This window comes from Morone saxatilis, unplaced genomic scaffold, assembly GCF_004916995.1.
Source record: "Morone saxatilis isolate NCDOM2014 unplaced genomic scaffold, NCSU_SB_2.0 Contig2, whole genome shotgun sequence".
NCBI classification, from domain to species: Eukaryota; Metazoa; Chordata; class Actinopteri; family Moronidae; genus Morone; species Morone saxatilis.
The window spans coordinates 15,746,469-15,758,444 of record NW_023339762.1 but is presented as its reverse complement, the minus strand read 5'-3'; the positions used below and the strand labels follow the sequence as shown (position 1 = coordinate 15,758,444).

Genomic DNA, 11,976 nt, shown 5'->3' with positions numbered 1-11,976 from the left:
GGTAGTTTTGTACCCTCATCCCTGCAGACAGGAAGGCATTCGTGTCTCTGCTCTGCAGACTTTATCCTGGTTTTATCCTCCGACTTACATTTAATTAGAGAATTGCAGCGGGGATGGGAAACAAACTTGAAGACGCTCCACCTCCACCACACATGAGGCGATGTGTGAAATTATGCTATTCAGTCTTTCATCGAACCTCTTTATCTGCTACGCCATGGTTACTGTGCCCCGTGTTAATTTTAAGTCTCTGTTGTGCTTAGCTGAAAAAAAGGAGGAGGAAACTGTGGATCTGTGTTTATTGAAGTCATGAGTGCCAGCTCACATTGGCTGTCCCGTTATACACATGTGTGTAATTACAGGTATTTGTGCTTTAAGCATGGCTCTGTTGCCTGAAATGGAAGAGTGGCTACTGATGAACTCCCTGCCTAATAGGACTACCTTTGAATCTGCCATGGAGCATGAGGGCTTACAAGAACTCGCAGGTTGTTAATTAGAAATTACAGTGAAAAATAGATTGGTTCACTACCCGCGCCTCCGACCTGTGTAGACGCGCATGTGAATCACAGTAAGCAGCCGCGCTTTATCTCTGCTTTTCCTTCCCTTTATTGGTTTCCAAGGCTCAGAAAACTACCTCAATCCCCGTCTCTCTGACTCGAGCTTGTTAGCGTGCGGGAGAAGCAAAAAAGACAAGTCCATGATATTAATTAGTGATTGACAGGACATGTAAGTTTCATCTCTGAGGAAGTTTTCACTTACAGGCGGGAGGCTTCAGAGGGGCAGTTTGGCTTATATTGCAGAGTTCTAAGACCCGACCTGAATGGGGCTGCAGTTCCCCCTCCCTTGTTGGCAGATTTACAAGCCAAGTCGCTTGATCAGCAGAGCACGAGTCCACTGTTGTTGGGACTTGACTTCCAACATACTTCACACAGAGTGACCTTGCCCCATAGACCCTTGTTTCATTAGATCAATGACTGCTGTACTTTACTGTTACAGGCATGAGAATGATGGACTGATAGAGTGTATGGGTAATGAAAGGGTTCCAATATTATGTCTGAGTCAGCTTGTTAGAGCTGTATTAGCTGAGATTAGTTTGTCACAAAAGCTCTATCCCCCCACCCCCCTCCTCCCCTCCTCCGAGCTAATGTATACAAGTAGACTTGTCTGTACAGTTCTATTGAAGACCTGCGACAGCTCTCGGTAACAGATTGTCACCAACTGTCAGAGCCAGCGTGATCAAGCGTTACGCTATTCTAACCATCCTTTTATAAGAAAAAAACTGCGTATTCTTGAGATGATATGAAATGCATTTGAGCCTCGGACAGGGGAGTGGAGTAAACAAACTTGAGCAACACTGCGCGCTTTAGAAAACATTTCAATGAACAGCCTACCGCGTGTGTGGTTCCTGAGGTAGAGGGCCTGTAACATGCTTTGCAACGTGCATAGACAGCAGAAGAGGAGAAAAGGGCGGAAACAAGTGAAAACAAGCAATTTCAAGCAAACTGTAGTAGATCTTGAGATTTTCTTTACTTAATTGCAGAGTGCGGCGTATTTTGTGTATTTAATGCTCTTGCTGAATTAGTGTTGCCCAAGGGGGACATCTGCTGTAATTGGCCAACTGTAATACTCTTACAGACCCAGTTATTGTAAAAAAACTGCGTAACTTGGAGTGTATGCCTCAGGAGCTGTAGGTAATTGTATTCACCCTTAATTGTTAAACCTTGTGAGGCTAAGGGTAAATAGTATTGCTAATGTGAATAGAAGAGTGTGTCTCTGGGGATGGTTACTGTATTGTCTATGAGCAGCAGGAGCAACTCCTCTAACCTGGCTACATTGTTCAATACATGGGAATTGCTGAGTATTTTTCTGGCGGTTTTTGCTGTATCTTACATTCTGCAAATTGAAAAAATAGTAGAAGTCATAGGATGAGGTTTTTATGTAATTACATCATTAAAGTAAACAGTGAATCTTGCAAGCGGTACGTATTTCATCAATCTTCTAGTAAAAGCTCTTTATATATAACAGCTGTGTAAACACACCCAGTGGTGGGCCTATTTCAAACTGCGTGTTCCAGTGTAGCTCAATAACAGTAAGTAGCAGTGTGCTTGCTGAATGCTGCGTTTGTCTTTTATTTATGGCTGCGGGCTGAGAAGGCTCCACTTCGGGTTTCATGGTGTGGTTTGAGCTGGATCAGCTGGGAGATACCGCTGGTCGTGGGAAGCCGCCAGCCGCCGAGAGGCGTGGGCGGTACACAGAGCGCTGGCCTGTGCCCCTGGTTCCCTCACTTTGACCAGCGCCCAGGCCTTGCCTGCATCCGTCAGGCCGCCCGGGACTAGCTCGCACTCAGAGGAGAATTACTGTATATACAGCTAGAGCCAGGATCAGACGGTGAATTAACATAGAGCAGCAGAAACCCTAAGTGAGTTTGGGCTTTTTCACCTGCAGCTGACTCTTCTGATCGCCAACACTAAAACAACTGACAATGGACTATGCCTCAGTGGTTTCTGCGATGCAGCGGTTCTTGTCGCTTAGTTTGCTACATGTTTTCAGAATTTTCCTCCTCCGGCCACTAGCTAACCGTCTCACAGCCGCCTCAGAGCATGTTGCAAATATATACTGAGGCACAGAGGATGAGCTTCATATGCATAAGGATATTAGGTTACCAAACATGATATGAACGTATTGCCTATCCACAGAATAGTTCATTAACAAGTAGGGCTGCTGTGGTGCCGTATGTTAGAGCCTTGGACGTGTTACAACAGAGTCCGTTTTTGGATCTGTGTTAGATTTTTTTTAAGCTCTGCAGCCTAAGTGAACCTCGTCGTACTGTTTCGTTACCCAATAACACAATAGCTCGTTATCGCAGCTGCCCGTGTGGGGTGAAAGGTGTAAGGTAATTCCTCAGAGGTCTTCGAATGCTTGGGCCTGCCCAGCCATGCCGTTGCTGTTTCTCGGTGCCCGCTGCCGTGCCAGTTCAATTCCTCTGGGAAGCTGTGTGATTAAGTTTCGACCGAGCCACCAAACGAGCACTGAGGACTCACCTGTACTCATCAGCGCCAGCCATATGCAGCAACTGTAGAGGGGGAGATCGGTTTGTACATGACGAGCCTCGGAGACATTGGTAGGGCCGGGAGGGTGCGATGTCACATCGGGTAACCGTCAAGGTCAGCCAGGGGTGCCTCGTATGATCTCAGCGTCACCCTGATAGAACAGGTAGTTCTCTACTGGCGAGTCTTCCAAGCCTTGCTCTGTCTTTCCAGATAAGGGGCATGTGAGCTTTTATTTTTTCACTGCCCTGTTCTCCTTTTCGTCTTTCTGATAAGACCCAGTTGTGGTGTCCTCTGAAACACTAATTTTGGATGTATATTCTTTTATTTTGCATATTTATTCTCATTGGTGCGTATCATTGTATATATCCTGGTACCTCTGTATTGTTTTGGTAGTGTTTGTGTAGTCGCGAATTAGAAATGACAGAAATAACAGCGTTTTTGTATATTATTCAATAGTTGTTCTATTTGTATGTTATATTGGAGTGGGTTCTTGTGTTTTGCTCTTGTGTGCGTCGCCGCCGAAAGAGGGCCCTCTCCCCAGGAGAGTTTGGCCTCTTCCTATGATTAGAGTGGTGTTTAGATAGGGTGGGGAGTAGGGGGGGCAGGGCTGGATCGTAGACATAATGGCTGCTTTTTTATCATTTGAAATTTTGCACGTATTTTGGTGAGCGTTTTATAGCAGTGGGATTAATAGCCCTAATTAAGGCCCTAAGTAATGTCACTGCAGAGAAGCGGAGGGATTGTTTAAGAATGACTTTGTGATGAAACTTGCCCGTTGCACAAGAGACTGCCAAGAGTTAGAACAGCACAGATGTCCGTTGACTCCTTCACTCATCCAGCTTATTTGATGACTTTTGATGAGAGGTGACGCATAATGCTAAGGAGGGTAACCTTGCATGTCGTATTTCTTTGTTTTGTTGGTGTGTCGTTGTGTTGTGTATTGCAATCCGTATGCATATTGTATGGTCTAGGTAATGATCTTAATATATATTGTATTTATATATTTAGTTGTCCTGGTATTATGCTGATATCATAACATAGTTATTATCTGTAAGATTCTAGTCTTATTCTATATTTTTGTGTTTAATTTTTTCTAAATTATTATTTATCTATAATATATCATCAAAACAGTCCTAATTTAATATCAGACTCTTTTGTGAGCTCAGTGATGGCTTATAAGAAGAAAACATCTTATTAATGTTTCAATTATTCTTGCTGGAATGCTAGCAGCAATTTTTGTTCAGCCGCATTCGTAGTCATATATAAAGATTGAGGTATTTTCTTATTAGCATTCTATTCTCTAAGTATGTATCTATTCAGCTACCCATTCATTAATCCAGCTAACTTCATGAGGTGTTGGGTGTATTTGTCATTATATAATTATATACATCCTCATATATATCTCTATAATGTACAGGGCATTAATCTATTTCTCTTATCAATCTATCTGTATTGCTTTCTTATTCAGGACGAGGCCTTATTAACAGGTAGATCAGTGATGTAGCTGCTAGCATTCCCAAGGCCTATTGGTATTTTGACCCGTAGATCCAGTAGCGGTCGCTAGCTCGTCCCGTCAATGGGCCCTCACTTGCCGTCGCTTCTGCAGCTGCGTGGGTCTGGTTGCACTTGCTGTGTCCTCTGGTTGTGCGTGGCGCGGGCGGCCCAGCAGGTGGCATGTGAGGCAGGCGCCAGGGAGAGCGAGCCGGTCCCTGTCGCTTCCCCAGACGTGAACAGGTGAATGAGGCATAGAGGGTGGTAGGGGGCCCAGTCAGATCGAATCAAGCACGCGAGTCGAACGGAGCAGCCACGGGGTGCGGGAGCGTTGACGTCCCCGACGGAGGGAGGCCTCGCCCAGTTCGAGGACTTTGCCTCGTCGTTTGTGGTGTTCTTGCACGATTAAATGAGCGTGCCCGATGGGGCGGTAGCGCGCTGAGGAGACACGGGGGTGGCGCATGTGAGTGATGAAGAGCGTGTGCGTAACTCGTTGACGAGCGGTGTGCACGGCGAGACGAGGCCCGAGAGCAGCGCTTCCGTCTGCCCAGGGGAGGCAGCGGGGTGGACAAGTAAGCGCAGTCCGGGCATGATAGATCATTCCCGTGTCAGGGCTTGTAAAGGGAACCTGATAGATGTGTATGACGGTAGCAGCCGTGCATGCGCCTCGATCGTGCCATGACAGCGTGTCAGGCTTTTGAGTCCCGTGCGATGCACCCGTGCGTGCCTACAGGCGCGGCTCCCACCAGTCGGGGGCGGTCGGAAGCACTGTGGCTGCCGAGAACCCGAGGAGTCGACTCTGGGCCTCCCGTGATGAGACAGTGTTTACAGGGCATGTGGCCGCCTGCCTGCAGGGGGATATGGGACTGGTGGTGGAAGTCCTAGACCTCAAGTCGCATTGCAGCGGTCCCGTGATGTTGTCGTTCTGATACGAGTGAGAGCGAGTCTCGACGGGGGGGGCGGACCGAAACATGTGCTGAACCTGTTTTATCCGATGCGAGGGTATAAATATGACTGATCAAAGGCCAGCACGGGTGACAGGAGCGTGGCTCCTGCGGGTCGGGTCGCATTGGTGACAAGATGGGGGGGTGGAAGCGGTGTGACACCCCAATGGTGAATGTCAGCTGCAACTTGCATACAGACTGAGAGCTGCCTTTTAACTGCGTTGAGGTTCCTATGGATTTACTGGAAAGTTATGGCAGATAGATGGCTTACCAGAGGCAGTACTGCGACATTTGTTAAAAAGGGGCGGAGTCCTCAATGGGTGGAGACCAGTGTTGCTGGATAGCAGCCTGTTTGTCAGCCGAAGGAGGATCTTGCACCCTCCACGACTGACCTCCTGAAGCCTGCGGGCAGTCCAGTGGCAGAACATCGAGCTTGGCAGGCATTGCCAATGTCACGCTGCCTGAGGCCTAACTCTTTCTTTCTCACTGTGCTGAGCTCATTTCATTTGCTTTGCTGGCCCGGCTTCTCCTTGCAGCCTCCGAATCTCACAGGGCTGCTGAGGATGACACGATAGAGGAGGAAGTGGGTTCCGACTAACCCGGGCGCCCTCCGGCTCTCTAACGTGGCATTTAGCAGACAGGCAAGACGAGCGATTGGGGGTCTGATGAGGTGGTTTTCGTCTCTTGCCACTTAGAGACAGTATTTGTTGGTGGCGTCTCCTTGATTACACAACACAATGGGATACCAGAATTCAAGTTCTTGGCTGTGTTGACTGTTTCTTTTTGAAGTTTGAAATGCTGTTACATATGACCTCTTATCTTTCTTGTGATGCAATCTGGTGTTGTATTGATCGATTAAAGTGAGCCCCCTCCACTGCAAAGATTTTTTCCTTCATGTCTTGTCCGTACAGATGGATGTTGCATTTGTCGCTGTGCAGAATGGCCGTATGTAATGTATGTGCCAGAGTCTGACAGCAGTTCGGAAGCGATGTCTTTCACCTTCGAATCTGTCTTAAAAGGTTCCTCGTTGCCTACTAAAATCAGATATCAAGGGCGTTCGCTGATGAGCATGATTTTGTGGCACATCGCGACAGAACAGTGTTCGGATAATCATCCTGGTCCGTGCGGGATGCTCCCCGTACTTATGCATTGAGTGTGATGTAGAAACTTGGAGACTACCAGGTGCATCGGATAGCACCTGAGAGATGGGACGAAAGTTGGTACAGTGAGAGTTAGGAGAATGCTGTGTGCCAGCAGGAAAACTTTAGAAATTAATAACATTTGAATATTCATAGAGTACGCGTCTAGAGGGGATTTTTATTAACAAACCATCTAATGGTATGCTGTGGAATTTCTGAGCACTAGGGGCACTGTGGAGAAATTATTTGTTGAGATGCACACACGAGCATACACTCTCACACCACAAGCGTGGGTGAGATGGTACACGTTGCTGCTGACTGCAGCAGGTGGTTATTGCATATTGACAGTTGATGTTATGTGCCATAACAGGTAGCAATGTGGACAAAAAAGAGAGGAAGAAGGCAGCTGCTGGACAATTTAAACAATGCAGGTTTCAAAACAAATTAGCACATTTTCACGAGGTAATAAATGCATTCGACATGGCCCTGAGGAAACTCCCAAAGTCCAGTAAACAAAACTGTGTTTGTTTACACTGGAAATTCCCCAGGGTACCTTTACAGTAAATATCCCTCCTTAAATAGATTTGACTTTGTTAAGCATTCAGATTTAGTATGTTCACTCGAGTGAGGCAATAGTTACTTATTATCAGTCACTTAGTATCAGAATTACACTATATGAAATAAAAAAAACTGTTCATCAAGTCAAATTTATGTTGGCCTTAAGCCTTTAGAAAATCTGATGTGTAGAAACATGATTCTTCACAGTACCAGATGAATTGTTCCTTCTTGACTTTGGCAGTTAAGTAACCACGGACAGCAGAACAGCTTGTTGTCAGTGTGGTCCGTGTGGCTAACCCTGGGCAAAACATATACTGTATACATACCCTCCTTCACTTCCTGAGTCATAAACATTTTTGTTTATATCTTTAAGATCTGTGGTCAAACAAAGGCACACGTGAAACAAGTCAGAAAAAGACAAATACAGCCAACAAGCAGTAATTTTGAATCCTGTCACTTTTTGCACCTTCTGTAAATTATGCACATTTCTTATGAAATAAAGTCCCTTTAGATTAAATTATATATTTTGGCTAATTGTCACCAGACTCCCCTTGAATAGTATGGGAATGTCTGTTTTATGTGTCTGTAGAAGTAGTAGTGTAAGATTTGACAAAAAGCCAGGAAAAAGTTGCTTATAAGCTATTTCCTTCTAATACAGTTTCCACTAAGCGCACCAGCTATGTTCCTTACATGGTTTAAGAAGTTGTCTTACCCATCAAAACAAAGAGCCAGTTAACTCCTTAATAAAGGCTTTTACAGCTGCCTTGTATTACAGCACCTTGACACCTCTGCTCCTTAATGGACCATCAGCTTTTGCTGGCTTCCATGTCATTTGCTTTACGTGTAGAATTAAGACTGGATCACTGTTTATTTTCTCCCTGCGTAATGTCACAGTTGGACAGAACAGAGGCTTTTGGCCCTGAGCACTGGAACAGTGCTAGAGCTCCATCACAGACTGCTGGCCCCTAGGTGACTGTTTTCCCTCTTTCTGCTCAGTGGAGTTGATATCAGTTATGTGTTTCTGTGTGTATGTCTATAGGAGGCTGAAGGGCTTATTTGTTTTCCCCCTCGTTGCTCTTTGACTCGTTTTCCCTCAAACGTGTCTGAAACATTGTTATCTCCGGCCAGACGCCTTTTTCACAGAGAGTTATTGAATCATGTCAGCTCGCCGTCCCCCGAGTTTCAAATGCAAGCTGTAGAAAAATTAGCCATTGCTTCCGCATGACAAGTGGGATCTATTAGTGTGCTATCGCCCTGCAAAGCATGAGCATCCAGCGGGCCGCTGGGGACCACGGCTGGCTGTGCGCTCGTCCGCATCAGGCTCCTGGGGCATTAGAGCAATGTTGCAGGCAGGAGAAGCAGCCGGAGCCCCAGCAAGAACCGAAGTGGCTCATTCGATGAGTTGACACCCGAAGGGGCGAGGAAGGGCAGCATGTGCAGTAGCAGCCGAGCTCCACCTCAGCCAGGTCTGACTCACACTGGTCAGTCTAAACACTTGTTTGATAAGCAGTTTGCAAATACACACACCACTACTTGTATCTCATCTATCAGATTTTTTCTACAGCCACGACTATAAATTTCTGCATACCAAACATCTCTCAAACCTCACTCTCAGATTGAAGATTACAGTAAACTGGTGAGTTTCAATTTTACGAAGTCAAAGGAGGAGAATAATTTAGATCCTTCCTCATCTACGCCTCAGTGCTCATTTAATTGTAGCCCCGCTGGCTATTATGTTTGACCTTACTTCTAGATCCAGCATGAATCCACATGTACAGAGGTCTGCACAGGTTGTCTCACTGATTCAAATAATTAACATCCAAATTCAAAACTACCTACCTGGTTAGAATACTGGACTCTTTAGTGAGCTGCACCACAGGCCTTTCTTGGAACAAGTGCTTTTAGAGACATGTCAGGTTGATAGGCATTGACAATATCACAAAGCTATCAAAGCATTTGAGATCATAATGGTGGCATTTTCTTGAAAAAGTTATCTTTCTATCTATTTTTACAGTGAACGTTTTTATGGTCTGTCTGGAAGTAATTGTTGTTGTTTGCAATGGTACAAATAACAACTCTTAAAGTTAGTAAAGAAGGGCTTTTTTATTAGCACTTTTGGTCGTGCCGAGTTGTGCCACCTCCAAACAGGGCCAACCCCATGAAGAGCCTCTTCTCCCCCTCAAAATACATGCGAGACTCAACTCCTGTTTGTACAGGAGAGCAGATAGGCAGTCTCTGAGTGTTCAGCTGTCTGTACTTTTTTATCTTCTAACTGAATCTCTGTGGTTTGAAGTTTAGTTTTTCTACAGCGTTCCTGTTTGTGCTTTCAGAAATCTGCTTTATTTTTATGTTTCAGATTGGTTTTTCAGCTGTATAGGAATCGTGTTTAGTTACTGCTGATGAAAACCACAACACTTCTTGGTTTTGCTGCTTCATAATAACAGCTATTAAATAACAAAATAACCAGAGATTTATATTGTGAAGGAAGTTAAATGAGTTTTTCATCAGAGCAGAGTTTAGTTAGTGGCTTTTCTATAAAACAATAATCTATGAAATAAAACACTCTCTTTTCATTTACTCTTGAGCTCCCTTGACCATTGCAAGTCTCTCCCTGTAAAGACACCCCTTCAAGTGAGTAGCCCTCATGTTGTGAAAATGCAAAGCCCTTCCATTTTGGGCTGGTGCTCTGTCAAACCGAGTCGGGCCAAGCCAGTACATGTGTATGGAAAATTGCCAAAGGTGTCCCACAGGGGTCTGTGTTGAGTCCTCTTTCATTCTGACAATATATGAATGATATGTATAATGTGTGCCACTCCACATTGTAATGCACCACGTTATATGGCACCATAATGAATGAAAAATTGAAAAAGTGGATGCTGCTTTCAAGATCTCTAATTTGCATTTCACCACTAATGGTATCCAAATAGTAAAAGGTTCTGAAATTGACAACGCTCGCTGTTGTCTGTAGACATAAGCCTCTCCTTCGACTTAAAAAGTTCAGGATTCTGTGCATCACAGTGAACTGCATTACACATTATGGTGATATATTTTTCACTCGCCATTGTATATTAATTTCCAATCTTAAGCTTTAAATTCTGCAGTTTTAAATACAATGATCAGTACAAATTATTTTATGTAGCAACATTTTTTGCAGAAATCCAGCTTTGATCTTTTAAATGTTTGTGTAATTGTTTTCTTTATATTCTGACTTAATTGGTGTTATGTTAATTTGTGTTTAAATTATACTTTTGTTGTATGCTTTTGGCATCACATTCTCTTGAAAAAGAGGTCCCAATCTCTGAGACCTGTTTAAATAAAACATTTACTAACTAACATTGAGGTCAAAGTGCCCCTATCCCACTTTGGGCCACAGGCCTAGTCATGTGCTCAGGCCCAATCAGTGTGGCTGCTCAACACACATTAGCATTCCAAATGTTGTTTGTTTTTAGTATAATTTTTCATTTATTGCCCGCAGAGAATAGAGTTTCAGCCACCTTGTCGTGAATGTTGATGTAGCATGGCCGTAGGTCAGACACCAGCCTACACACATAATTGCCCTCTGCCTGCCACGTCAGTGACCTTGGACAGTCACAGTCTGTTTCGACCACAGGGTCTACCTCTTCATTGCCATCATCACTATCAGTTAGCTACAGTATAAGCAGAAATGTAAATTATGGTTTGTGCTGGGTATTTTACAGTTGTTTTTCATATATCTTTTCATGGTTTGTTTGTTTTGTCTTTGCAGGTATCTCAGTAACAAAGAAGACACATACCTGTGAGTACAAAGATTTTTTTTTTTATTCCTCTTGTACTACATGTTTAAGGCTGTTAACATGTAATTTAATTCTAAGACAAATTGGTCAGTGTAGAGGTTACAGTAGAGATGAGATAATTGTGTTTCTATCTATGTTACTCTTCCTTCTCCAGTGCGTATTCACACAGTGTTTCTGATTAGTATTGTAATAAATCAGTACCTTCAATTAGATCTGTGTCATCCACTTTCACTATGTCGCATTTCTTCATACTGGAGAGAATATGGTGATAACCCCAGAGAGGAAATTAAAATGCTATGCAGTCTTATGACTGTTTGATAAACTTGCACAGTTGAAGCAGACAGTGTGCTGAAGCACTTCTTTGTTTTCTGCAAGGCCTTGCAGCTGAACAACACGGATGTGGTGTTTTGGTGGTTTGTAACCTCTGAGGGTGCATTAACTACCAAGAGTTTGTATTGTTCAAGTACAGATCATATCACTGGAATTGAAAGATACTGAGACAGTGTGCGATACATGTCTCACATGTGAGATGCAAGACTTCTTTGTGCAGTACAACAATAGTACACAGGCATTGCCTTTTCCAACCAACATTGCCTTTTCAATTTCATTCTGCTCATGAAGAATTGATGAACAGTCAAACCTGTAGAAATCAATGATTTCCAAGAGATTTGTACTGTATTTTTGACGTGTGTGAAGTGCAATCGAAAAGGCATGTAAAAACGCTTTTGTGTTGTGTACTGCAGTGTGTCTGTGTGTGTGTGTACATCTATGCGTGTGTTCATACCCCACTGTGTGGATGGAAGAAACTAGCCCTGAAGGCTATCCTTTTGCTCTGATCACTCTGATGAAACTTGTGGAGAGGGACGGCCAGAGGGCTTTTCTGTAAGAGCGGTCGGAGTGCTTCAGATTGTGAGAGGCTGTGTCTCGCCCTGTAAAACACCCTGGCTCTTTCTTACATCAGACAGCAGGGCAAAGGATATGATCGTCTTATGCCAGACAGCTCTACCTTACTCAAACAGCCCCG

At 44.2% G+C, this 11,976-nt stretch overlaps 1 protein-coding gene across 1 annotated transcript in view; it reads left to right on the top strand.

Annotated features, from left to right (window-relative positions):
• The window catches only part of roraa (RAR-related orphan receptor A, paralog a), a gene marked incomplete in the record, with an annotated part of 190,739 nt that overhangs the window by 119,169 nt on the left and 59,594 nt on the right, over positions 1-11,976 (top strand). The window contains 1 exon segment of the mRNA XM_035664641.1: positions 10,925-10,954. Within this exon segment, the coding sequence (XP_035520534.1) occupies positions 10,925-10,954 (30 nt within the window).